General features: G+C 42.7%; 4 protein-coding genes across 4 annotated transcripts; 3 read left to right on the top strand and 1 right to left on the bottom strand.

The window, feature by feature from the left end:
• Window positions 1-292: 292 nt before the first annotated feature.
• LOC104454011 (nicotinamidase 2-like) lies at window positions 293-1127 on the top strand. The gene has a single exon (XM_010068701.3). It carries the CDS (start codon window positions 400-402, stop codon window positions 1009-1011), a length of 612 nt encoding a protein of 203 aa, XP_010067003.2. The 5' UTR covers window positions 293-399; the 3' UTR covers window positions 1012-1127.
• On the bottom strand, window positions 1116-5154 carry LOC104454010 (serine carboxypeptidase-like 35). Its single transcript, XM_010068700.3, has 8 exons — window positions 4788-5154; window positions 3703-3819; window positions 3381-3569; window positions 3056-3141; window positions 2569-2853; window positions 2301-2437; window positions 1652-1741; window positions 1116-1534 (listed from the first exon to the last, which is right to left on the bottom strand). Exons 1-8 carry the CDS (start codon window positions 5050-5052, stop codon window positions 1276-1278), a joined length of 1428 nt encoding a protein of 475 aa, XP_010067002.2. The 5' UTR covers window positions 5053-5154; the 3' UTR covers window positions 1116-1275.
• A 6131-nt stretch (window positions 5155-11285) lies between these two features.
• Window positions 11286-13889, top strand: LOC104454009 (cytochrome P450 86B1). The gene is given in 3 exon segments (XM_010068699.3): window positions 11286-11631; window positions 11634-12580; window positions 13240-13889. Coding segments are annotated over 3 exon segments (1671 nt in total). The 5' UTR covers window positions 11286-11315; the 3' UTR covers window positions 13648-13889.
• Window positions 13890-26025: 12136 nt separating this feature from the next.
• On the top strand, window positions 26026-27977 carry LOC104454008 (uncharacterized protein P8B7.26). The gene is made up of 2 exons (XM_010068698.3): window positions 26026-26619; window positions 26886-27977. The coding sequence occupies exons 1-2, from the start codon at window positions 26161-26163 to the stop codon at window positions 27453-27455; spliced, it is 1029 nt and encodes a 342-aa protein (XP_010067000.2). The 5' UTR covers window positions 26026-26160; the 3' UTR covers window positions 27456-27977.

The raw sequence follows: 27977 nt of genomic DNA, 5'->3' as shown, positions 1-27977 counted from the left end.
ATTAATCCATGTTCAATGCATGTGATACATCAATGCGTGTCAACTTTAATATGGGCCATATGATGCACACGCAATTGGATTTGATATGCACTTTGTCAATATACTAGAGTGGGAATTATACAACTTACACATCAACTGCGCCAATTCCATCCAATAATCTTCTCAGCCAAATCAATCGCCTTCAATTAATCCATGATTAACGACGTAATGTGATGTGAAAGGCCGATAATGCTAACAAATTAGAGCCAATAATCGATCATCCACTCGGAGGGCAAACTAGTAATTTCGACTCCCCACGAAAGAACAACCTCGAACATCGTCGACGGATTCTTCTCCTTCCCCCACCCTTTCAGAAAGCCTGCGCTCCTCTCCGTCGACCGCCCGCCGGAATCAAAATCAATGGCCGCCAAATCCGTCGACCCTCCTTCACTGTCCTACACCCAGTACAACATCCGGACCCGGAAGCCCGACCCGAAATCCTGCGCCCTCCTCGTGATCGACGTCCAGAACCACTTCGCCTCCATGGCCGGCCCGATCCTCCCGGCGCTCAACGCCACCATCCGCCTCTGCCGGCGAGCCTCCATCCCCGTCTTCTTCACCCGCCACTGCGACGCCGACCCGGCCGACTACCCCATGCTCGCCGAGTGGTGGGGCCTCGACTCCCGCATCGTCGACGGCACCGCCGAGGCGGAGCTGATGCCGGGGCTCGACCACGCGGCCGGCGACCCGGTGGTGCGGAAGTACACGTACAGCGCGTTCCGGGGCACGGGCCTGGAGGAGCGGCTGGCGGGGATGGGCGTGCGGGAGGTGATCGTGACCGGGGTCATGACGAACCTGTGCTGCGAGACGAACGCGCGCGAGGCATTCGTGCGGGGGTTCCGGGTGTTCTTCTCGACCGACGCGACGGCGACGTCGAGCGAGGACCTGCACGTCGCGACGCTCAAGAACATGGCCTACGGGTTCGCTTACCTCGTGGACAGCGTATCCCTCGAGAAGGGGCTACTCGGGTAATAATCAGCTTTTTCTTTCTTTGTCGCGTTTCTTGAAATTGCAAGAACTGAATCGTGTATCGTGTATCGCGTATCGTGTATCTTGTGTCTTGGAAATTTTTCATGTTTTTCAACTTATGGCATGGTCGATGGTGCTACTGCTATCATATCTCAATGCAAACAACGAGAAACTCTGGATCACTTAAGACTAATTATCGATCATTCACACATCAAATCAAAGCCCTTTCAAAGACACAAGCGAAATGCGTGCTTTGGGATCGGCTCGCTAGCCGCGGGAATATGGCAAGTCGTCGATGGCGAGGAAATGGCTGAAGAGCGAAAGGGACTGATCGGGGGCGAAGACGGGGACCTGGTGGCCGGCGCCGCGCACCGTCGCCAGCGTCAGCCCGCCCTGGTACTTCTCCACCCAGCCGGCCACCTGCCGCTTGTGGAACCACGCCCTCCACTCCTCCTCCACTCGCATCTTCATCTCGTTCACGCTGTACCTCGTCGAGGTCACCGGCACTCTCCCGTCGGTGTCGCCGCTGCATTCGCGAAGTTCCCGTCAAATTTTATACCCTTTTTCCGCTAACGGAAGTCTCTAAATTCATCGTTTTGATAAAGAGAGGAGGGGAGAGAGATGTCGGATCGCGGGAGAGTACCTGTAGATCCAGATCCGAAGGCCCGCGCCCTGGAGCTTGCGGATGATGGGCAATATGCTGTCTGCAGATTCCTTCCACTTGATCACGCGACTGCACACGATCAGCACATGACAACAGCGTTAATTCACTTCTCTTTTAACTCCATCTTTGACTGCTGAGTCGAGTGAAAACATCAAGATAAGAACATTAAAAGGGTGCATTCAATGGCGACCGGTGCAGTCATTTTCAGTACAAGGCAAGGGGCCAAGAAGAGAGAGGGGTTGAGGACGGGAACGAATGACAACAAAGCACCGAGGGGCTGCAATGAATGGATGCGGAATGTAAACGCGACTACATGCAGGGAGGACAGGAAGTATGAAAAGGAGAAAGAAGCGACAGTCCCATGTTCCCAGCACCAGAAGGCATTAAAATCACTTCGGAAGAAGTACTGAACAGAAAGAAAAAACATTCAATTGACACATGACGATCTGTCAGTGCCTGCTTCAGAGTTCTTTTCTGTCTCTGATGTTTCGACGCTTAATTGTAAAACAGAGCATTACCTAGGATTACCCACTGCGACTTCTGAACAGATTCAAGTTATGTTTTTTATTCAGTCTTTTTACTGACTAATCGAGTCTTGAAACGATCTGATCTCGAGAGGAAAGAGTACCTGCAAGTTGTATAGGGATAAGGGATTCCGGTGAGATTGGCATGGAGGGCGATCTGAACATCTTTCCTGTTGAAATATTCCATGACGTACTCTTCCGTGCACGGGTCGTAACCCGACGGCAACTCCCGCCACAGCTCCTGATTAATCAAACACCGCGAACGAATATGTATGTTTGTTAAGGGTAGTGTGGGAAGCGAGCGGCAAGCTCTGACTCTAATCTTGTAGATTGAGGATGGAACGAAAACGGAACAGATGAGGATAGACTCACATGGCCGGCGAGAAGCCGAGGCGAGACAAAGAGCCTTTGGGAGGGAGACCAGTCAGGGAGGTCGCAGACCGGGGTGTAGATGCTGTAGATGTCAATGTCGGAGTAAGCTATCAGGAAGTCCCTGGTGAGGGAAGAGCAGAGCGGGGTGTCGGTCCCATTGCTCGAGCTGAAGTCGCATTCCTTGAAGATGCCGTCGCGGAGCTGGTCCGAGATGATGGCATGGCTCCATGCATAGTCGATCAGTCCCTTGAAGTCCGTCGGATCATTGATCACTGCGTTCCCGATCTGTGTTTTGGCATTGTTACTATGCAGTTGAAGCTAAACTACCCAATAGTAACGTCAAACAGCATTCTTCACAGCCTATTATAATTAGTTCTATTGTATCAATAGCTGTGCCACGTCTTTCTTGTAGCTTGAACTGGGATTTAAAATGGTTAAAGAAAAAAAAAAGAAAGAGAAATCGTGGCAGGCCAATGAAAAAATTCACCATGAAACCCTTCAGATTGATGAAGGAGCCACGTCCTCCCTTGTTCCTGTCATAAATGACTTCTGCAAGTTGAGGTACGTAATGCCCTGAAACACAAGGAAACCTTAAGCACCTCGTAGCAAAAACGATGCATATAATAAATCAGACAAGCACTGCAGAAAGCTACAGACTTTTCACCTATTGGTCAAACTCGAATCCTAACGTTCTTAAAGAAAAACGCGTAATTAAACTCGCGACGCCTTCGGCAGTCGTGCATTTCGTTAGATGTTTAAAACTCAATTGAACGACGGTTAAAACGTTCAGGGCTTCCATTATGGATAGAGACCTGCATAGCTCTCTCCAGCGATGTAGAAGTCGTGGGATCGGAAACTCGGGAACCTCTTGAACCAACCCAGCAAGAACGAGTGAGAGTCATTGGCCGTGACCTGATCTCCAAGGCTGCTCAAGTCCTCCGTCTTGTTGGAGTACGAGAACCCGACCCCAACCGGCGCCTCCAAGAAGAGCAGATTCGCAACTGCATACATTCACAAAATTCAAAATGTTCTCAACAATCAAAGGACGGCCCTTCTTGTTTTTCTTCTTCGCAATGCCAGAGATCTGAGAAATTCAATGAGTAGATTCGACAGTGTAAACACACTGTGACATACCTCTGTTCCAGGAGAATCTGTTGAGAACGAGATGGGTTCCATTGTGGAGGTCCCTCCTGACCAAGAACGGACCCAGTTCCTGTGCAGCTCCATAGGCCACGGACGAGCATCCAGGCCCTGATTCAGTTCAAACACGCAATCCATCTATAATTCCAATGATTTCCTTAATTTTAGCGGAAAACAGAAATAAAGTTGCTTTTTTTGGCTACTTGTAGAATTAATCAGACACGCCTTTCTAAAAAGCAAAGTGGATGAAGATGCTCCCCCGACTTTTCTTTTGGTGCCTAAAAGCTGTCTCCCGAGGAAAAGTCTCTTCTTGTTGACAGCTAAAAATAAATGCCGGAAAAAAAAAAAAACGCATTTTTATACTTTAGGCTTTATCCTCTCTCTCTCGCTCTCTCTCTCTGAGTGCCTACATACAGTCTTCAGGATAGGATCCCGAACGGCATTGCATGCGTGCCCATGATTCGGTTCCCGATGCGAGCTTTCGCAACTCGCTCGGCTTCGCTTACTAATAATATGGCATCTTCTTCTTTCTGATCTTGAAAAGAGAAAAGAAAATATTTCTGCTTTTATACGGTAAAGCTGAATACAATAGACACATGCCGACAAAAGCGGTGGTAATGGCTCTGCTCTGGTGTTCCGGATGTTCAGGCCAGTGGCGGATGCCTATGTTTCGTTTTAGTATGGTTACCGAGAAGATAATGTACTTGCCACGTGTTTGCTGCACGCATTATTATACACTCTTTATCTTATTTCCTCGAGATAACTCGAACAGCTTTGCTGTAATGACCACGGCCTAATCGGACCGTTTAAAGGGTGGAATTCAAAAGAAGGTGACGACCTGAAACAAGACAGATTGACTGGAAAACTGGGGGCTGAAGACAGGTGTAGCTGGTGTAGATGTTTTCAGGGTTCATTCACTGGTGAGGGTTTGAGGAGTTCAGGAGTGGTTGAACGGATAAAAAGACGTAAGACCAACGGCAGCGAAGTCAACCTAAGACCGTACAAAAGACTCATATCGCAGATGCTGCGACTGTAAGAGAGAGAGAGAGAGGGAGGGAGGGAGAGGGAGAGAGAGAGACCTCCATTGAGCCAGAGGACGAGAGGCTTGCGAGCAACATCGGCTTGAGCTTCGAAGAACCAGTAGAAGAGCGCCTTGTGCTCGTTGGGGTGCTGGAGCTCTACGTACCCGGCGTAGTGCCTGAACCTCGCCCCCGCCGGCTGTCCCGGCAAGCCCCTCACCCTGTCCGCCTCCCGCCGCCGCTCTTCGTCCCCGGATCCAGCGGCCGTAATGGCCACGGCGGCAAGGAAGAGGAGGAAGAGCATGTGCATCCGTGCACTTCCCATTTCAGACTTGCCGAGTGTGGTTGTCGGACCGATCTTAGGAAGAGAGCTGTTGGGGCTTTATTAATGAATGAGAGAGAGAGAGAGAGAGACGATGCCAGTTTTTCTTAGGGGGTCGGAATCCTTGAAAGTGCCAAATGAAATTTGGTCATTTTGTCTTGGGATTCCATTCAATGTTGCAACTTTTCCATGGGGACCTTGTCGGTTTGCACTGATGAACTTTGGAGTGGTCTTTCTACACGCGTTTGATTTGATAGCCGCCCCGTTCCTCCAACGTCTCTCTGATGGATGAAGAATTATTGTACATCCCGATGTTCAGTCTTTCAGTCTTTAGCCCTGTAGTTCATGAGGATTTCCCCCGTGATCTTTTTCAGTTTGGGAAAAATGATATTGAAAGAACAATAACTTTCATATCAAGCTAACTTTGATATAAATCATAACTTAGATATATTAAGCGATTTTCCCAGCAAGTGCGAACATCGTCAGAAAAAGATTTGCCTATTTTGAGAAGGAAATTCAATCTGAAGAGGATGCGGCACGTATGATTATAAAAAGGCTAACCCGTAGTCTACATTGAATTTGTTTTCCTCTTTCTAGAAAAAAAAAAAGTCTAGTATTTTACTAAAAAATCTACATGTGATTTTTTGCTGCAATTTATCGCCAGAGGAACTTATGGCCTATTTGGTAACGTCTACTTCTTTCGATTTATGTTCTTTGTTTTTCGGAATAAAAAAAACAACAAAAATTCATTTGATAATGTTAACTAATTTTTTTATTACTCGAATAGAAAAAATGGCTATGAAATAGATTTGGAGTAGAAGTAAGAAGTAAAGAAAATTAACTTCTTATTTTCAAGAACAATTTCTATAAATAAATTATTGTTTCTTTTTCCTTTTCTTCCTCCTTGACCCCCATTGCCACCCATTAATATTTGGCCACCATCACTGCTTACTGCCCATTGACCATCGATCATCGCCGCTACCACTGCCGACCATCACCTGCTGCCTTTTGACTGCCAATCGCTACCGACCACCGCTATGGTGAGCGGCGGCCACAACAGGTAAGAATAACAAAAAAAGAAAAAAAAACTTACAAAATTATTAAATATTAAAAGAAATTCTACATTACAAAAAAAAATTATGAATTGCGTCAAACACATTCATGCTCTTTTTCCATTTCAATAATATAAATTTCGTGTAATTACCAAATACATTATTTTATTCAAAAATTATTTTAAGGAATGGAAATAAAAAAGAGATTATTTTTAAAAGAAAATTATTCCCCCCGAATACAAGTAGTACCAAACGAACATTTAGTGATTTATTTATTCCAATTTGACACTTAAGTGATTCGCTAAAAAGTTGTGGCGCAAAAGCGAACGACACATTTCTCTTTATTCTATGGTTAAGAATAATTGAGCTAACATGATTCGGAAGCATGCAAGAATCGCTGTCGACGAACTCTCTTGAATCGTTCTGTATATGTCTCATGCTAACATAGAAATGAAGAGTAAACGTGCGGTCATCGAACAAACACATCGTTTTATGAAAAGTTCCACCTCCTACATTGAATTGAATTTCAAAATGGTCTAAATTTGGCCCCAAAATTCTCCAACGCAGCATTAGGAAGGCGGAGCCCTCTCGTCCCTTGCCCTTATCAGGAGAGCGCGAGCGAGAGGCTTATCAGAATCAAAAAGTCTTTCGCCTCGACGGGACGAGCTGTCCGTCGTTAGATTACACTTCACGAGATTACTGCATCAGTCGAATCAAAGAGTCGTGCGTGATTTCGTTGTGTGTGAGCCCAATCCATATTCAATTTCGTTATTAAAAAGGGAGGAAGAGAGAGACTCGAGCAATGGAGTCTCCCCAATGTTTTTCCCAATTAAATTTGGGCCCTGAGCCTAGAACAGGGCAAAGCATCTTTCTTTTTTGTATTTCTTGATGTTGACGTGTGCAAGGCCTCATTCAACTACAACCGCTCGATGTCACTTTTCCAGGCCCGGTGTTTAGGATCCAATCGATTTGCCCAACAAATCCTTCTCTTCTTTTTATATAGCCAGTTGCATATTTTTCCCTAAATTTTTAAAAATAATGGACATATTTTGCCTTCTTTCTTTAATAAATGGCGAAAAAACGGGATGAGCGAACTCTCGGCAATTTCTCCCTTGACTTTATCATAGGAATTTCATATTCTCAATTCAAAATTCGATCTGAGTTACATCCATATTAAATATTGAGCGAGTTTGTCATTATTGTACCGTCAATATTCACCGGAGCAAAATTAGAACTATTCTTACACCATCAACAAGCCAAAGCAACGACAAGGGCAAACTCAGATTTCTTGATCTGGGAGATTCGTACCCTATTATCGAAGCACATGGAAGTGGGTTTCACTCGGCCTCAACCGATCGCCTCGTCGGTTACGGATGAATCTGTCCTCGATTGAGAACGAGGCGTATAGAACTCCATTACTCGGATCACAACATTTGCAAGGCTGGCATCAAATCAAACTCCTCAAAAAGCTTTTTGGGTCACGTTTTACTTAGTGTTCTTTTCCAGAAAATTTCTCCAACCAAGGAACCTAAGAAGCAAAAGGGGTTGGTCCAATGTCAGCCACGATTTTTTCTAATGTCCATATCGACCGATGGTTGATGCTCATCTAACATGGAAAAAGTGGCTAAACAAATCCCATCAATCGGTCTAAAAAAACCTCAAATTCCATGGGAGACCCGTGCTTGGAAGTTCTTATTATATTTATACTAGGTACTTTGGCTCCAATAACATTGTCAAACATTTATTTAACAATTTAGTACAGAGAAAGGTGGTGGTGGGTTTGAATTTCTACGTACCTTCTTGTATTTTGTCATTGACCTTGTTTAGAACTTAAGTCGATAGAGTACGATGCGGTTTAGAACCCACCATGAGCTCTTGATCATCAAAAGCCAACCACTAAGCCGTCTCCTCGTAATTTAAATTTAGGGACTATGGAATAGCTTCAGAACCCTAATTCTTCAAGCGTCGCATTCTCGTCCATTCAATTCATTACGAAGGCCAGGTCTCGTGAATTGTTGTGACTGGCCGGTTCGATTGGTGGCGCGATGTCACGTCATCGCTTAAAACTTTCCCTCATAGACTTGCGTTCTTCATTTCCGTAACTTGCGTAATGACAAAGCACTGCGTGTTTTCCTTCCGCTGCATATTATGGCCATGGATAGAACGAGTTGCAAAATTAGACAATCTTTTGCCTTTGTTCTCATCCTCTACTTTGTGCTAATTGAGATGGAATGATTAGACGTGTATCAAAATATATTCTATCTGTTTCGACGGAATTTGCTTTAATGACGAAATACTTTTCACCGAATGTCGTTATTCAATTGAGAGAAGATGGATTCCGTGACGATTCCAAACAAGAAATATCACATGCACACAAGGAAATAGATAGATGTACTTTAGCAAAATTTAATCGACATTACAATAAACATCGCTTTGTTGGAATTTAATTGTCGACAATGCAAAATAATAGCAAGACACAGTACGGAAATTTAATTAACGATTAGGTATCTAAGAACTATAGCTAAGATATATTCCGCAATTTAATAAACAACAAGATATCTTGAAACTATAGCTATACTTAGGATACAGGAATAAATTACAATCAAAAGATAACAAGTTTATGTTGTTTTTGAAGGGGAGTCTTTGAAGAGTACGATGAGCCTATCTAAAACCTACAATTAACAGACCAACGATTACAAACGATTGCCGATTGATTGCATCGACAACTACGTTAACTTCACTATTTTGATAATTCAATGGACCCCACTGTAATCATAATTTCTTCAAATCCATTGTCTTGACAGTTGTTTTACGCTACTACTTTAACAATTACTTATTTGACGATTGCATCCGAAATTGTCGACTTTACTTTTTGTTGATTCCTTCAAGCTATCGATTTTTAAGTTGTCAATAATCATATTCGTAAATGACCAAACTTTGTTCTCATGGAGTAAGTTTATCACATGTTGATAATAACCAAGAGCTGTTCATTTTTTATATTATTTAGTGTAAATACCATCAAATTGGAATAATTATTTGGTTCGACGGGTTCTAAACAGGTGTTCAATATAACCCATTTGATATTTACATTTTCACTTGAATTTTGTCGCATCATTAAGTAAGCCATTTATAATAAATCAATCTTCCATAAGCGTAACATCGATGAGTTGCAACTCGAGCATTACGTGGCTAATAAATCTCCAAGCGCCTCAATTCGTGTGAAAATATCTTCTTCCGGTGGGTCGAAGAGACTTATAAGAATGAAATAAATCGAAGATAAGTTTCCATTGATGTTGATTCGACACCTAAATGCCCATAATCTAATGAGCTGCCTTTGGACGGTACGCATCCTCAACGTCAAACTTTGGTAATTAAAGAAGACATTGATCCCAAATTAGCCGTGACAAGATGTCCAAAGCTTGTATTATTTTCCATTCACCAGGAGCGCACGATAAGCAGCCAGTAAAATTGCACGGGTCACATTCCTCACTACAACATGAACCATCGGTAAATGTCACTAATCGAGAAACGAAATCTATATCAATTTAATAAACATTGGTAATTAAAGAAGAAATTGATCCCCAATCGGCTGCGACAAGATGTCCAAAGCTTGTGTAATTTTCCATTTTTCCCGTCAAATCACTAGCGCATGATAAGCGGCCAAGAAAATTGCGCGGGTCACATTCCTCACTTCAACATGAACCATCGGTGAATGTCACTAATTGAGAAACGAAATCTATATCAATCTAATAAACATTGGTAATTAAAGAAGAAATTGATCCCAAATCGGCTGCGACAAGATGTCCAAAGCTTGTGTTATTTTCCATTTTTTTCCCGTCAAATCACCGGGAGCGTATGATAAGCAGCCAGTAAAATTGCGCGGGTCACATTCCTCACTTCAACATGAACCATCGGTGAATGTCACTAATTGAGAAACGAAATCTATATCAATCTAATAAACATTGGTAATTAAAGAAGAAATTGATCCCAATCGCTGCGAGAAGATGTCCAAAGCTTGTGTTATTTTCCATTTTTTCCCGTCAAATCACCGGGAGCGTATGATAAGCAGCCAGTAAAATTGCGCGGGTCACATTCCTCACTACAACACGAACCGCCGGTGAATGTCACTAATCGAGAAACGAAATCTATATCAATCTAATAAACATTAATAAAAAGACTAAAGTATCAGGTTTTGTCATTTGCATTCTAGGTACATTTTCCTATTCACGCTTTGCCGATTAGTCGATGGCGAGGACGACCTGTCATCGGGACGTAGCTAATTTCGTGAAGTTTTTTGTAGAGGATTAACCCATCAATATTTTCCAAGTAAGGTCAGTGTCACTTATGTAGCAAAAGTTTCAGCAACCAACGACATTTTCTTGCGTGTACTTGTTCTTCAAATTAAACAAATATCAAATTATATATTTTTCATTTTGCCCAAGATAAAAAAACCAAAACCGAGTGATCTCGATCAAGGGCATCATTAGTAAATTCACAACCACAGCAAATTACTCGTAATTCTTGTGTACGCACGATCTAGTTCATCTTAGATTTGCGTACTTTGCAATTGCAAATTGGAGGTGGAAACTCCAATCCAAAGCAGCCAAACCATGGTCAAAACGGGGCTGGACGTGTGGCCAAATTATCGCCACGTGTCGTCGCACAGCGATCCTAATCGAAACGAAATTTAACTTCGCTAACCTTACTGCCCGCCCCATCTACATATTTTCCCCTAATATATTTCAACTGTGAACAAGCCTTTAGGAATCCGACCAAAAAGAATAGAAAAGAACAAGCTTTTAGGAAAAGGCCTGTAGAAAATCGTTGCACTTAGGTCATCCGCCTTAACCACCTCTTATCACCCTCCTCTCCCCTCTCAAAACATTAATCTTTTTCATATTCTAACAAGTAAAGAGAATCTCCCGACATTCCCACTTTAGTCATCGGAAAATACGAACTGTTCCACCGATAAGAACATAAATTCTCCGAAAACCCAGGGAAAATTCGCCCACGGGAATTTCCCAATTTCGCGACCCTTGCCGAGGTGGCAATACGACATGGGGAGAAATCCGTTTTGAAAAAGCACGCACACTTTCAGCTCACCAAATCGAAACCGATTCGTGCAAAATCATGCACGCCAAGAAACGCATCCGCAATCGACCCCCCCATATAACTCGTGACCCGCGATTCGCATCTTCAAACCATAACCTATTCATGCACCACCACAGCTCAAGTCCCCTTCACTCCAACACCATGACCAATTACACCTTCTCCCCGTCTTCCATCGCTTCCGCCGCCGCCGGGGGCTTCGTCTCCGGCCGGCTCCACCTCGTCGAGCACGTCCAGATCCTCGAGCTCTTCCTCGCGGTCTTCGTCTTCGTGGCCATCCATGCCGTCCGGCAGGGGAAGCGCCAGGGGCTGGCGGTGTGGCCGGTCCTCGGGATGGCGCCTTCCCTGGTCGCGGGGCTCCAGGGCGACATGTACGAGTACATCTCCGGCGTGGTGTGCCGCCAGAACGGGACGTTCTGGTTCCGGGGCCCTGGCTCACCAGCCTCAACTGCGTGGTCACCGCCGACCCCCGCAACCTCGAGCACCTCCTCAAGACCAAGTTCTCCAACTTCCCCAAGGGCCCCTACTTCCGCGACACCGTCCGGGACCTCCTCGGCGACGGCATATTCAACGCGGACGACGTCACGTGGCAGCGGCAGAGGAAGACGGCCAGCATCGAGTTCCACTCGGCCAAGTTCCGGAGGCTCACCACCGAGTCCCTCCTCGAGCTCGTCCACGCCCGGCTCCTCCCCGTTCTCGAGGAGAGCCTCCGCGCCTCCACGGCTGTCGACCTGCAGGACGTGCTCCTCCGGCTGACTTTCGACAACGTGTGCATGATCGCCTTCGGGGTCGACCCCGGTTGCCTCCGCGCGGGGCTCCCCGAGATCCCCTTCGCGAGGGCGTTCGAGGACGCGACGGAGGCGACCGTGCTCCGCTTCGTGACGCCGACGTGCGTGTGGAAGCTCATGAGGCTCCTGGACGTCGGCCCCGAGAGGACGCTGAGGAAGTCGATCGAGGGCGTCGACGAGTTCGCAAACCAGGTGATCCGGACCCGGAAGAAGGAGCTCGCCGCCGAGGACGGGTGCCAGAGGTCGGACATACTGACGGTGTTCGCGCGGCTGAGGGACGAGGAAGGGAAGCCGTTCTCGGACAAGTTCCTGAGGGACATATGCGTGAACTTCATTCTCGCCGGGAGGGACACGTCGTCGGTGGCGCTGAGCTGGTTCTTCTGGCTGCTCGACAACAACCCGGAGGTCGAAGAGAGGATCGTGGCTGAGCTCTGCAAGGTGGTGAGCGATCGAGAAGGAGCGAGCGGCGGCGGCGAGGGCTTGGTGTTCAAGCCGGAGGAGATCAAGAAGATGGACTATCTGCAGGCGGCCATTTCCGAGGCTCTCAGGCTCTATCCCTCCGTCCCTATCGATCACAAAGAGGTAAACCACACTCCCTTCATTTTTCCTTGCAGCGAGCCAGAAATTTTTTTGATTTCGAAAAGCTTGATTATGCCAAAGAAAAAAGATAATTTTTTCACTAGATTACTTAACAAACAACATGAAATATTCGCTAACGAAAGATACTATGTATTAAGCTTTGCATATATCTATTAAAAAGAATTTTAAGTGGGTTATCGTGATTTAAATTTGTTATAATGTTCCCCGAATTTAATCTAATGGGAATCAATTTTATGACGTCGAAATCACACTATATTGACTACAGGAAGTTCTTTTTTTGTTTTTGGTCAGAAAAGGAAGTTCATTTATATGGAGTTGTTTTATTGGGTTGCGAGTTAATTTCTCGTTCACCTAACTGCTTGAAAAGCATTAAAAAAGATGCCTAGTTTCAAGGACGTGGCCTTTGGCCTCCTAGAGAAGAGCCTCCCACGCATCATCAAGAGAAAATCTCAAGGGTTGACTAGGTCAATCAATGCCACGAAGACACCTTTTGACTCCCACTTATTATTTGTCCTATCCTGTTCCCAGATTACTTTAGTATTTTCGAAGCCGGGAATTTAAATTTTTACAAAAATTCAGAGCATGCATCGTCAGAATTTTTCTGGGGTTATCGCCTAATCAATGCGCTGTCGACTTTGTAGGTCGTCGAGGACGATGTGTTCCCGGACGGGACGGTGCTCAAGAAAGGCACGAAGGTCCTCTACGTGATCTACGCCATGGGGCGGATGGAGGCGATCTGGGGGAAGGACTGCCGCGAGTTCAGGCCGGAGCGGTGGCTGCGGGACGGCCGGTTCACCAGCGAGTCGGCCTACAAGTTCACCGCCTTCAACGGGGGACCCCGGCTGTGCCTCGGCAAGGACTTCGCCTACTACCAGATGAAGTTCGCCGCCGCCTCCATCCTGTACCGGTACCGCGTCCGGGTGGTCGAGGGCCACCCCGTGGTGCCGAAGCTGGCGCTGACCATGTACATGAAGCACGGGCTCAAGGTCAACCTCTTCCGGCGCGACGAGTCGGAGCGCCGGAAGTGCGTCCTGAAGTACTACGGTTAGGCTATGGGAACCCGGGCGGTCTCGAATAAAGCCGGCGATGGCGATTTATGTCCTTTGTCTTTCGATAAATCTTCACGTGGAGATTTGGTGTCGGACTATACGTATGTGTATTGGAATGTCAGTGAGCGAGGGATTGCAGATAGATGTACTAAGGAAAGCTGGCTTCTTCTTCTTTTTTTTGTCAATAAATGGGATCGATGTGTGTATTCATTTGGTTTGTTATAATTCAACTGGTTTCTCAATTCCACGATGCATCGTCTTTGCTTTAGCATGTCCTGAAATCCAAGAATGAGTAGCAATTTTGATGTGGGTGAATGAATTGCGAACATGTATAGAGATAAGTTTTAAAAGTACGTCTATCTCAGAGAAATTTTCATCATGAAAGAAAATATTTTTGGCTTAGAAAATTTGTTTTCTTAATTTTAAGCATGCATATTTTCTTTGATCCTAAATGGTTTTTTTTATTGAATGATCATTTTCCTTAAATCAAATGCATGGAATCTCAGAAAGGTTAATTCGCGAGAAATTCTTTGAAAATATTTCAAAATATTGAGGGCCAACACTTTTTCGATGCCTTCAAAAGGAGAGAGGGACTTGATCGTGATTTTAGAAACGACATTGTTCTTAGGTCATCTTTTGCCGACCAGAAAGGAGTTAATTTAATGTGAGTTTGGTCGGACTTTTAATTTATAAGGTAGTTGTTCAACTGTGAAAACCTCTCAATCCCCATCCTCGTTGCATTAGAGCGCGAGAGGAAAGCATGTTGAGTACGGATCATGCCTTGAACAAGAGTCAAGGTTGGTCTATCCTACTTTCGTGTCCTACGTTTGACATATTGTTAAATATGTGATCTAACTTCTATATGAGGTGCGGATCATTTATTGTTGGGTTCAATTTTCTATTAATACGTCGTCTCCTATTATTTTTTTTTTAAAGCGATTTGAGGTATATTAATGCCGATATGTTAAGTTAGTCCGATAAGGTGTCGCATCGGATTGCAATTAGGCATTCAAAGTGGGCCATTTAAAGGATTAATTTCGTTACCTTGCGGAGAGCAATATGAGATATCTGATGGAACCTTGCTGATCACTCAATCAATCAGTTAAGTAAAACCAATTTTTGTAATAGCTGAGCATCAAGATCTTCGCATTAGGTTTATTTTTCAACAAATTTCCAGGTTCTTTCTCTCCTATCCCCCTCCTTTTCTGTTCATGCACCCCTTAAGAGCTAAGGGTGATAGTTCCTCTTTTCACATTATATATATTTGTGATCCAGAGAATCCGCGCACCGTACCAACACGAGTCCGAAAGGCCCGGGGTAACATGGGGTAAATCTTGAGGGCAACATGTGCCATCGGGTAAGTCACCCTGCAACGTCTGGGAATTGAACTCCTCCCCTTGTGTTAGGGGGAGAAGCTCGCCGTCAGCGGCGCCACCCAGGTGGGTGGTCTCTTTTCACATTATATTTGTGTCGGCTATTCGCATCATTTTGTTCCATACATAGGTACTTCGATGTGACTACAGAGCTCTTTCGGTTTAGACTGGTGAAACACAAGTTCGTGTCGCGTCGGGAATTCGTCCGAAAAGAGGAACGGGGGTAAGCCCAACCCATGAAAGGCCATGAGCAAATGACATTTAGGCCTCAAAATCTATCACAAATTCAGCCCAATCAATCAAGGCCTTCTTAAGCAATTTGAAGAGACTATAAGATGGGCCGGCCAGGTACTGGACAAACCCTAATTAACGAACTAGACGCGTTTGCAAAATTGACTGTCGCCGAAAAATCAAAATTGCACAAGAAGTAATCTCACTAGAGCTACAAGTAATTGAGAAGCGAATCGAATGAATGAAATTAAAATAAAATTGCGACCCAACATGCGGAGCCAAACGTCACTCTCAAAGATACCCATCACATGTTCATAATTCAAACTTACAGTTTGAGGATAAGACTGGATTGGGACGGTACTACTTGTTTCATTCACAAAGAATTAGGTTTGCACCTTATTAAAGAACTCTAACCCGCCTCGATACTAAATTAGAATACTATAAATTATTACCCTCGAGTGAGGCTGAGATCGCTCAATTTGTGTAATTCAAATAGATTTTTCTTACAAAGGTTGAGATTTTGAAGCGTGCTGTCCAAATCGATCCAGAATTTATCCATCTTTCAAATCCGGGGGAGGGGATTCGTCATTGCCTACGTCCCTAGCAATGTGTAACCTTGACCGATTAATAAGCTAACTAGCGGCGAGCGAGAGGACCAAGTCTCCCCCAGTCTTTTTATTTTTATTTTATTTTATTTTTTGTAATTTGGTGTCCTTTTTAATTCCAATGACAACACAACAGAAGCTAATATGACGTCATCAGCAATTTTTTTTTCCCCATGGTTATATATTATTATTCCGAGATATCGCCGTCTCTTTCCAAATGGGAAATCTCCCTCTATTTGGAGAGTACGAGAGGGCTCATCAGCAACAGCCAAATGTGGAGGACTTTGGGTTAAAAACAAAGAAAATAATATTTTAATTTACTTCGTGCGATAGTGGAGCTGGTGATTATGGATAATTGCATGTTGGATCACACAAGTCAAATCCAGATGGTCTAGTTTTATTCTTTATGATATGTTTTTCGAGTCTAAAAGCATATTCCATTATCTTTATTAGAGTCCCGACACAAAGAAAAACCAAATTTGTTTTGTTTCGTGACAAAATCAATTATCTAGTAATTGCTTTTTTAAAAAAAGATTATAAATAAATTAGTTGAGAATATCTTCATCATCAATGAAAATATTTAAGTATGGAATATTGTTGATAATGGGAAAACATCTTCCGTTTGGGTTTTTTTTTTTAGCTAAGTCGTGCAAACAATCTTTTTTTATAGAAATATATTTTGATTCATTTATTTTTTGCAAAATAAACAGATAGTGAAAAATCAAGTTGTTTATCTTTTTTATTGGCTACATATATAAAAAGTTATTTCACGGGATTGAGATGGCGATGCATTGAGATAGATAGATGGGGGTGAATGTGGCCACTAAGTAATTCGTCATATATTAATTTTCCCGTGAAATTTTGACATAATGCGTGTTTATGAGGCATGCTTAAAATTGGTCATGGGTATAATTGATTGAATTCTTGTCAAATTGCATCAACTACCCAAAAAAAAAAAAAAAAATGAAAGTTTAATGGGCGTAAGTGATTGTTGAAGTTTGGTGATAGATAGATGGGGGTGAATGTGGCCACTAAGTAATTCGTCATATATTGATGTTCCCGTGAAATTTTGACATAATGTGTGTTTATGAGGCATGCTTAAAATTGGCCATGGGTATGTATAATTGATTGAATTCTTGTCAAATTGCATCAACTACCCAAAAAAAAATAAAAAATGAAAGTTTAATGGGCATAAGTGATTGTTGAAGTTTGGTGACCTAATCGCAAAATCAAATAAACTTCACTGGTCACACGGGTGCTAATTACTTTGCACACTTTTAAAAGCAAATATACAAAGAGATTGTATGTTGAGATCTTATGAATGAGACTTAAATTACCTTTTGTCTCTCATCGTGCTGATGGATTAAGCATAGTGTCTTCGCTTATTTCCTCAAGGGAAAATCTTATGTATACTTAGATTGTTTCGTAGAATCGATTTGCAAAGTGATATGCAAATTATCGGTGGATTTGTACACGACTCACTTATTTCAAATGTCCACTTGCAAACTATTGCATCATTTGGTAAATCGGTTTAATAAACCAGCCTCACTATACCCAATAGCGCTCTTTCCTTAATAAGTACGTCCAAGCGGAGCCATGTCAGATACATCAGGATCAGTATACTGAACAACGCGGCGATCTCATCTCCAGGCGACCTCGATTAAACAAGCAGACCACATCGAATCCGACAATGCGAGTCCGACGCATCATTCAGCGGACGGATCTTACGAAGCCAACCTTAATAAACTTCCTCGGTGCTGCAATCTGATTCGATCGTGCATAAAGGGCTGCCTCCCACTTTTTCCAGCCCCCACCACTATCGTTGTTTTCCTCGTTTTTCTTTTCGTCTCTTTTGGCAACACGTATGAACACCCCCCCAATCGCTCGTAACTAAGCTTTGAGCAAATCATGCCGGAATCATTGTCTTAAACTTTTTTTAGGTGGGCTTTATGCTCTTTTGCTTTGTCTTCCACCATCGATGGCAACATCAAACTTCAATATTTTTCCCAAAATCATTGAGGCAGTCTCCTATCGCGGGTCTCCAGTTCCTTGACCATGGAATAGCTCGTATGGCATTTGGTAAACAAATAACATCGATCTAGCCTTCCTTTTATAGTTGTTTTAGTTATAGTTGTTTTAGAGAACAATACGGCAAATAACTTTCTTACATGAGATTGTATCACGCCTAACTTAATTTGGGCATGTAGTCCATCGAGCGATATGACAGATCAATTTAGGTTCGACAATTGATTCCTGCCTTATCATGACCTTATTAGGAGACAATCTCCTATCACGGATCGGCAATTCTTCGATCATAAAATAGCTCATACGGTATCTAGCAAGTGAACAACACCGATCCAACCTTCCTTTTATAGTTATTTCAAAGAATAATATGTCAAATGGCTTCTTTATATGAGATCATATCATGTCTAGCTTAACTCAGGCGTGCAAGACGGCAGACCTATTTAGGCTTGACAACTTATTTCGGCCTTCTATGACTTTATTAGGAGAGGGGCATTAGTTTCCGATCAATTTGTGTATGGGAGGCCAACCCCACCTTTAAGGTTTCTAAGTAATATATATTTTTTATCCTAAAACTCCTAACACCACCCCCATGGACCAGTTGTACTATTTCCCTCCACATCACTCACTTTTCACTTGATAAACCCAAACTCCACTCGCAAGGCTTTATGAGTACGGAAGAATTATGGGCCATGACACTCACACGTCTTTGTAAAAATAGATCTCTAATATAATATATATACAAATAATATAGTTCTATAATACCCGAAATTCACTATTTAGCAATTCGAGCTAGAATTTAATAAAAATTATTTTTTCCTCGCTCTCTAATCTGTATTTTATGCATCTAGAGCTGCTCGTTTGGGTAAATATCCTTTTCAATATCTAATCCTCCCAAAAGCCGTGTGAGCTCGAAATCAATGCGATTTAAAAGGCGTAGTGCCATGCAATTGGTGCCGTGGAGACTTTTCCTTTTTCTCGATATATATTTCAAGTGGATGGAGTTCTCTTCCTTTTTAGCTAAATTCAAGTGGGTGTCTTAAAGAAAACGGGACAAGTGTGTAGACTTTATGAAAAGCAAATGTGATAAATGACGTCGTTTTGTATTTTAAAAGAATATCTCTACAAATCCCCCCCACTTTAATCACTTTAATTTGATATAACTTTCTATGCCGTCATAAATTGAAATGCGCCAGACGATTTCAAACATGGACGATGTTTTCGTTAAGGAGGAAAGGATAAAAAAAATGAACCATTTTGGACTAAATTTGCACGTTGATTGATAGGTACGGGCATAATGTCTTGGCATTTGATGTTATGTTGGGATTAGACATAAGAAGAAATTCTAATTGATCGGGGGCATGTCCATTGCAACGTGAAGAAGACAGGTTCGCTCGATCTGTCCACGAAAATATATGGTTGCCTTTTCATTAAAGACTATGCACAGGGACATGAGCACGACTCATGCATTTCATTTTTTATTTTTCCTCCTTTTCTCCGGCAACTTTTAAAATTCTAAAAATTTAAACATTCATATGAATACGCAAACATTTATAAATAATGTCATATAAATGCAATAATCTCATGGGGTAAACAAATAATGCTAATATAAGAGCGCAAGACGTGCATGATGCACTTTTTAAAGTGATACCTTCAATTCACTCGTCGATAAATGGACACATCGGTGCTAATAAATTTGTATTACGTGGGTTTATTTTCCTCCTCACCTTTTCCCTTTCCTCTCTCCCATTCAGCCCCCCCTCCTCTCGGCCCCATCATCGGTTCGCCACCACCGACCTCCACATCAGTCATGCAATGCCGCCTGCTAGCCTTCGTATTGGTTGGGTCCATTATTCTCTAAATTGTAGGACAGGATCTCCATTCTCACCAAAAAAATGTTTGACGAATGTACACACGATGACTATTATAATGTTGAATATATTTACTAAGCAATGTTTTGAAGCAATTTATAATCAAAAGATTTAGTTATCCAAGTACCTTCCACATAAGCAATGGCCGACCCCAGCTTTCAGCTTTCTCTACATTACTACTCATCGCGCCACCCACTTTGCCCTGCTCCTAAGCAAGTTTCTATTTATTTATTGCAAAACTGTAATTGAAAATTCAAAAAAAATTCCAGATATTATTATAATCAATAATTAAAGTGGATTAAAACAGTTCGAAAGCAACTTGCCACTGAATGCAGCAGTGGCAACGGCACAAGGCGCAAGGAAAGGCCATGTCCACACGTCACGCCATGAAACAAACCCTAAAATGCAACGTCAATATTGCATCCACATCATCAAAACCCCACTTCAATCTAATTAAATAATTATTTCAACGATGCATTTAGAGCTAGAAAAAATATCAGACGGCGGAGCTTGGTAAACAAGCCCAAAAGAAAAGGGAAAATATGGATTGAATAATATGATGTAATATAAAAATTATGGTCGTTGTGTATAAATGTGTTCATGTGCATGTGAGTCACGTTTAAGAAAAAGAGAGGGACTGGAAATCACGATCGTTGTTTGCTAGCCAGGCTTCAACATAGGCAGCTGTCACCACGACTTGGCGTAAGCTTCGCAAATCGATATATCTGTTTCGAGCCATATATCATTCATTAGGAAAAAAAAAAAAAAGATGTTGTAAAATGGGGTTGGACTCGGTCAAGATCTTTCCTTGTGGAGAAAAAGGAAATTGCGAATTTTTTTGGGACAAGATATCTGTTGCGTCATCGGGATTTATACGTATCGTTTGTATATTATTTTGGTTACGAAGGACGGGAAGTTTAATCCAGATTCAATGAATAGTGAAGGTTCGTGGGATGCACATCGCGTCATCGGCTCCTGCTGTTTGGACACAAGGGACGACAGCGCCTTTCGTTATCTGCTTACGACGTATGCTCAACTAAATCTTAGAACAGATTTTTTTTTGACGTCGAGAGAAAAAGATCCGGCCCTTTGTCTGCTCCAAATGTCTCGAGTTGTTGTTTTTTTCTCCCGGTAAATCAATAAGTCATATGGTATGATGTAAACCCTTGATACGGGGGGACTCATCTTACCTAGGAGCGAGCCAAAAATGGTCCATTCTCAAATTAGAGTGATTTATCGACTTTTTTCTTTTCAGTTATCTATCAATGTTTAATTCGAGGTAGAAAAAAAAAAAAAAAGAGATGGAGAAAATGGTTATTATTTCAATTTCCATCCTCCACCCATTAAGTAGAAGTTTCTGGTTGCTTTTTTTTTTTTTTTTTTTTTCACGAGACTCTCGAACGCTTCTTTTATTTAGTTTTCATATATCTATTCCATCTTGGGCTCGCACGTGGCCCTAAGCTCAAACACTCCTATTATATATGGTCGAGTCGGAAGTTGTCTTTGTCTCGCACGTGTGAAAGTCACCCTTTGCTACTCGCCAGACTTATGTCATCAAGTGACCACCCATTTTACACGTGCCTAATAAACTATTCACTATTACCTGCCGCGTACCTAATAAATAGCACCCTCTATTCAAAATTCAAAAGTTTAATGTATTAAAAGTCGAGGATTACCTATGAAATGTATCATGTAGACGTAACAAGATCAATTGGTCACTCAACTCTGTGAGCAAAATGATAAAAACAAATTAAGAAAAAAAGACGTCACTGGTTTTTTTTTTCTGGCCATAGAAAGAGGGGCGTTATTCAAACTCTTGTTTCGATATCATGTTAAATAACCTTTTTTCTGGAAAAAAAAAATTAAACCCATCGGATAATGAGCAAGCAATGCTTACTTCATAAGACCTTCGCATGAAAGATGATTCCCGCATCAAAGGAACAATTCACATCTAATCTTTTGTTCGTTTCACGAAATTTTAAATAATTTATAAAATATTTTCTTAAAATGATTACTTATATCACTCATAAAAATGAATTAGTGAAAATACTGTCAAAATTCACAAAAATATTTAGACATGAATTGATGATAATAATGAAAAATTAAATCTTTGACTAACTAGTTCGAGTAATCATTTTTAAGAAAATATTTTTTAAATAATTTATTTTCTGTCGAGCACCATTAAGAAACCAATGATTGTTTAGATCACAAAATGTGAATTTACACTGTGCCATGGATGCCACCAACTTTTCACGTTGACCGCGGGCAAGTAACACACCCCCCTCAATAAATTATCCTACTTAAGAAAATCACAATACGTGTCCAGCAGTGGACTCGATGTCACAAAAATGTTCATACATCCTGCAAAGTTATACTTTTGTCATGGAAGCCTGAAAGTTAGATGGTACACCATAATTAAAATTCGAGACACATAGCTCCAACATTAAATTGACAAAACGCAATACACCTAGAAACTCTACATAAAGCAATAATAGTCGGTCTCAAATACATGAAATGTCAAATCTATCAAAAGAATAGGCTTTTGAGTTAGGTCCTCGAAGAGTTGAGGAAAGCTAGTGGGGTTGTGCCCCCTTGTCCATTTCAATACTTGATGCGATTATAATCACCAAACATATTTTGTAAATATAATTTACGAAATCCATGAAATATCCCTATACACTATCTACCCTATTTCTCGGATAATCTAAATCTATGATTTTGCCACTGTTTAGGCGCATGAATAGAGCGTGAAAAACCTATACACGAGAGACTAGACTTGTGGGGCTTAAAAAAAGCAGCTACGAATGAGGACCAGTTCATGCGAAAACACCCAAAAGTCAAACCGGATTTCGATGATCTAACGTAATTTCAGATTTTTTTAAATAAAGAATCGATAGAAGGCAATGGCTACCTCACCTTTCAAAGATGTTTAGCAGCGGAAAATAATAATAATAATAATAATAATAATAATAATAATAATAAGATCAATTTGATCTTGTGTAAGCTCTTTGACCTTGAAACCACCCCCACCTTGGATTGGTTGGCTGAGCTTTTTAACGGAATTTATAATCAGGCGACAATCAGAAAGTTTCGGACATTTTCCAGTCTTTTCGAATGTGGTTTAGTTGAATATTACATGTTGTCGGACGACTATTTACTTTCAATGATTAAGCATATTAAAAAAATTAATATCATGAAAAATCTCAAACTAATACATCTCGACAAATTTAGTCTAAATTAATTTTTTGACCAACAAAAATAAAAAAAACCGATATATTCATAACAAATTTACATTCCGTTAGTTTATATTAAATTATATATATATATATATTTATTATTATTATTATTATTTTGATTATTATTATTATTTTGATACCCAGAGAATCTCGTACAGGCATGAGTAAATCAATCTAAGTGATGCTAGCGGAATAACCCACCACCCCAGTATCACACTTAAGACATCAAGCACCTCCGTTGGATTTCAAACCCCTCACCTTTGGGCAAGGATCAATGGAGCTCTTATTCAACAAAGCCACCACGGCCGGTGGTGTTTCTATTAAATTATATTAATGCTACGGAAAACCACAAATTGGTGCATATGATAAACGGAAGGTAAAATTCTAAAATAGTATATTTATCAATCATCACGTGCCATCCAATTCTTTAATTTGATTGTAAAATTTAACAAAAGGTAACGTAGGATAAATTTATCATAAATATACCAGTTTTTGCTAGTTAAAAATTAATTTGAGGTAAATTTATCACAAATGTATTAATTTAAGATTTTTTTGTAATATTAACCCTATTGAAACTACGAAAGTACATCATCTAGATCAATATAATTTTTGAACTTTGGAAATCTCCTTCATACCCAGTATGAATAAAATTGATGACCTTTAGTCATCTGAGAATAAAACATTTGGTACATTCATAAAGTACGACAATCGGGCTACGAAGAGTTTCCAACTTCTTGTGCTTCGAAACTCTAAATGGGTATCAAAACGAGCGGGCCTTATTCAATCATGAATAAGTTTTCGACACACGAAGATATAAATTATACCATTAGTTTGGAGACAAATATCTAATTATTATTACCCTCTACTGACGTGCTTTTCATATTCCTAGAATAAAGTTGATGTTGAATGTTATGAAGTCCTTTGGATTGAACGAATCCTATCCGCGGGAAGGAATGGACCGGGTAAAATCAAGCGACTTATATATTTATATTTCTTGACTCGATGCCCTGAAAGAAAAGGGGGAAAACATATTATTTTTGACTGACATAAATTAGTGCGGCACTTTCGACCCCAAAAAAAGAAAACTAAAAGTTATTGCGGCGCCATTCGTCAAGAAAATTAAAATGACTATGAGGGCGAAACTTCGATCGCAGACGACATGGAGGGGGGATAACGCGTTTTCCGATGCAGATTTTGAACCATTCTAACCCCCTAAAAATAAAACTGGAAAATGACAAACATCCGGCACAACTTTTTTTTGTATCTTTTCTAGTTTCGTCCCCGACCACGCAACGAGGTCAACTGAAATTACAATGCGGAAATTCCGACCTCTTACGTCGTCTCTTTTCTCCTTTTCTTTTTCTTTCTTTTTGCTTGACTTTCGCGGGTCAATCCGCGACGATCTTAAAGGAAGGAGGGATCATGCCGTGTCGTGTCCCCCGCGATTTCTTGGTTTCGTTCGCCCGCATTATTCGTCCTGTTCTTCTGATCGAAAGGAGCGATTAGTTTAATTTTCCCGGAATTAACGTGAGCTGGGCGTGACTCCCATCCCTCGTCAATCGGAAGCTATCGCGTAGTCTAAATGGCACACCAAAAACTATATATATATATAAAAAAAAAAAGACCGAAGGAAAAAGGAGAGACTTTTAGGTAGGTTGTGTAGTGTATTGGTTACTTGTGACTAAGCTCGAATCTAATCGTGATAATACCCTTTTATTTATTTTTTGGTAGTAGTGATATACCCTTTCGAGAAAGGAAAAAGACTAACCCCTTTTTTGCCCTTATTTTATTAATTACTTTGCTTGTGTCACTCGTCGAGATAAATCATCATACCCAAAATTAGGCACACCTCAATTGCTCGACCCGGGCAACGTGACAGTGATTCAAGAATGGTAAAGCTCTTTCTAATAAGAATGAGTCATAGCTTACTTCGTATGTGCTCATAACATCAATTAAGTCGAGAATCGCAGTTTTAGGAAAGATTTTAGCGAATGATAAGCGCGTAGGGGGTGGAGTGAAGCTACCTCCAAATTCAGACAGTTGCGAAAAGGCAGACTACGTTGGTAAACTCGGAACTGCAATTTACTACCAAAGTATTGAGCAAGGCAATCGACGGTCAAAGGGGGGAGGAGGATGGGGTGGGGCAAAACGTGTAACGACGCGGCCCCGGCCACGAAAGTCCAAGGGCCATCCCCCGAAAGTCCCAACCGAAAATAATTAATTAATACAGATGAGTGAAAATTACACCAAGTACTATCAAAACCGGAAATTAAAAAAAAAAAAAGGGAAAAAGAGAGGAAATCCTTATTAATCAACTAATTTTCTTATATGGAAAATTCCACATAGTGGTCTTCACAAATACTTTATATGCATGAAAAATGTTCACCCACCCCCATAATAAAAAATGCTCATGTGAATCCTCGCACTACTTACTAAATTATGAACAATTTCATTTTGGTGAGGTAATACAAAGTTGAATTTTTTCTTGGTCATATTCTCATTATTGTGACAGTGGAAAATTATTATGCTTTTCTTGATTTCAATACCTCGATGGTATAATGTTGAATATGATTTAGAAACGTATTCAACGAGGGAAGTTGGAATTTTTCCCTCAACAAGATACCACGAGAAGAACATGTGTTTCATAATTACAAATCAATAATAAAAAAATAAGCCCTTAAAAATTGGTTTCTTAATGACTATTGTCAATATAATACAAACATATACCCGTAAAATTTATTGAGTCTGCTTCACAAGTCAATACACGATTTTTCAAAGCATTGATCGTGGATATTGCAATGATAGATGGGTATATTGAAAATTACAGTATTTGCTAATTCCGTTCCCTGACAAGCGCGGGATGTAATTTTTAACTCGGCATCAAATTTATTAGAAGCTGCTTAGCAAAGTCGCTTCGGGCGTATTTATCACGGTTTGTGATCACATATACTTAGGGGCTAAACATAGGACTTTTCAAATTTCCCAATTCCTAAATGCTAACGATTACATCATTTTCAACCAGCTGCATAAATACGAATATTCATTCCCACAGGGCCTCCCCACCACCACCGAACCGCTCTCGGGTCTCGCAAGAGGATCCCCTTCCCTATGCCGGCTTCTTCTTATCCCTCTTCCTCCTCCACCTCCTCCTCCTCCTCCTCTCTCCATCCCTCTCATGGCTCAGCCTCCTCCGACGAAACCGAGAAGAACGAGAACGAGGGCCGCCTGGTTCTCGGGTTGCTTCGGGCCGCGCCGCTCCGATGAAGCGGCCCAGTTCAAGACCCGATCGAACGGCGGCGGCGGCGAGAGGCTGAAGTTCAGCTGGTCCTACTGGTCGCCCGTCCGCTTCAAGAAGTCCGCCTCCAAGACCGTCCCCGTCGAGAACAGCGCCGCCGCCGCCGCCGCCGCCGCACTCGTTAGTTCCACCGTCGAGACCGAGAAGAAAGAGGCCAACGACAGGTTCAACAATCCCCCGCCCAAGTCCAAGTCCAAGTCGAAGACGAAGACGAAGCCGAAGCCGAAGCGAGATAGGGACAGCTCCAAGAGCAGGCCGGCCAAGCAGGAGGCGACGGCGGTGGCGGAGACGGCGACGGCGCCTCCGGGTCAGCCGCCGGAGAGCGAGGGAGATCGAGAGGTATGTGACTATCGCGTTCTCGGCACGGGTAACGCCACTTTCGGCAAGTCAACCGAAGGAATTCACGTGAAAGAAGGAAAGAGAAAAAAGAAAGAAAGATCGAAATAACGAGTCTGGATTTGATTCGAGAGTTGTCATGAAAATCCCGGGGCAAGTCCATCTAAAAAAATTTTGCGGACGTTGAATTCGATTGTGATCGGACATGAACATGTGAGTCCCAGACAGAGTTGCTCCTTTTTCGCTAATTCGCTTCTTCATGTTTTCAGACAATCGAGCCCGAAGCCGAAGCCCATCGAACCGACGCGCGAGAAAACCGCGCGGACGCCGCTCGCGGCAACACGTGGCACGGCCAGAAGCGACTGTCCTTCTGCCGGAAGATCGACGCGATCCGGGCGGGGTCGAGCCAGCCCGGCTCGCCCGACGTCAAGTCGGCGAAGTCCTCCCGCGCCGCAGCCGCGGCGATCCCGCACTCGGCCTCCCTCCCGATTCTCGACCCGCCGGAACCCCCGGCCCCGGCCCCGCCCCCGCCCGCGGCGGCGCCCCGCCCCGCCCAGCCTCCGCCGAAACCTCGCAGAGCCCGGCCGCCGCGGCTCGACTCGGTGGTGGGGATGTCGATAATCATGGTGACGCTGGTGATCATGATCCTCTGGGGGCGGCTCTGCGCGATCCTGTGCACGGCGGTATGGTTCTACTTCATCCCCCAGCTGAGGTGGTGGTTGGCGTCGGAGAGGCCGGTCAAGGGCGACGGCCCGGACCCGGACCTGAACTCGGAGGAGCACAAGAAGAGGGTGGTGCTGGAGGGGCTGCTCGAGAGACCCCGCCGGAGCTCGCCGTGAGTTATGTTTTTTTTTTTTTTGGTCCCCTTTCCGTCCGCCCGACACGGGTTTCCAATAGAATACACGGCAATAACTCGGGGAGGGGGGCACCACCTAGGATCGCGCTGCCGGTGGCGGCGGATGGCATTTTGTGTAAATTTACTGTAGATGCAGGGTCATATTTACGAAAGGAAAAGAAGAAAAGTTGGGGTGGGGGATCGGATCTTCTGGAAGCATTTTTCCATCTGGCTTTTCTTCTTCTCGCGGGCTGCTCTCTCTTTCGTTTTTAATTGGGCAGTTGGGGAGTCACGTGATGTTGGTGGGGGCGGCACGTGCGATGGGGGCGCGGGGCTGTCGCGAAATTGACGATGGGCCTCCCCCCTCTCGGTAGCGGTCGCGGCCCGTTTGGTGACGGTCAGTTTTGGCGATCTTCGGATGGAGAGAGACAAAATTGTAGATTTGTTTCGAAATTTTCTCCTTCTTTTTTTTTTTCCCTCTAAATATCCTTTAAATTATTGGATTTGATTAGACCTTTTAATTTCA

The sequence above is a fragment of the Eucalyptus grandis genome, chromosome 7 (genome assembly GCF_016545825.1).
Source record: "Eucalyptus grandis isolate ANBG69807.140 chromosome 7, ASM1654582v1, whole genome shotgun sequence".
Taxonomy (NCBI): Eukaryota; Viridiplantae; Streptophyta; class Magnoliopsida; order Myrtales; family Myrtaceae; genus Eucalyptus; species Eucalyptus grandis.
The sequence above is the reverse complement of the archived record's forward strand: the minus strand, read 5'-3'. Positions and strand labels throughout refer to the sequence as shown.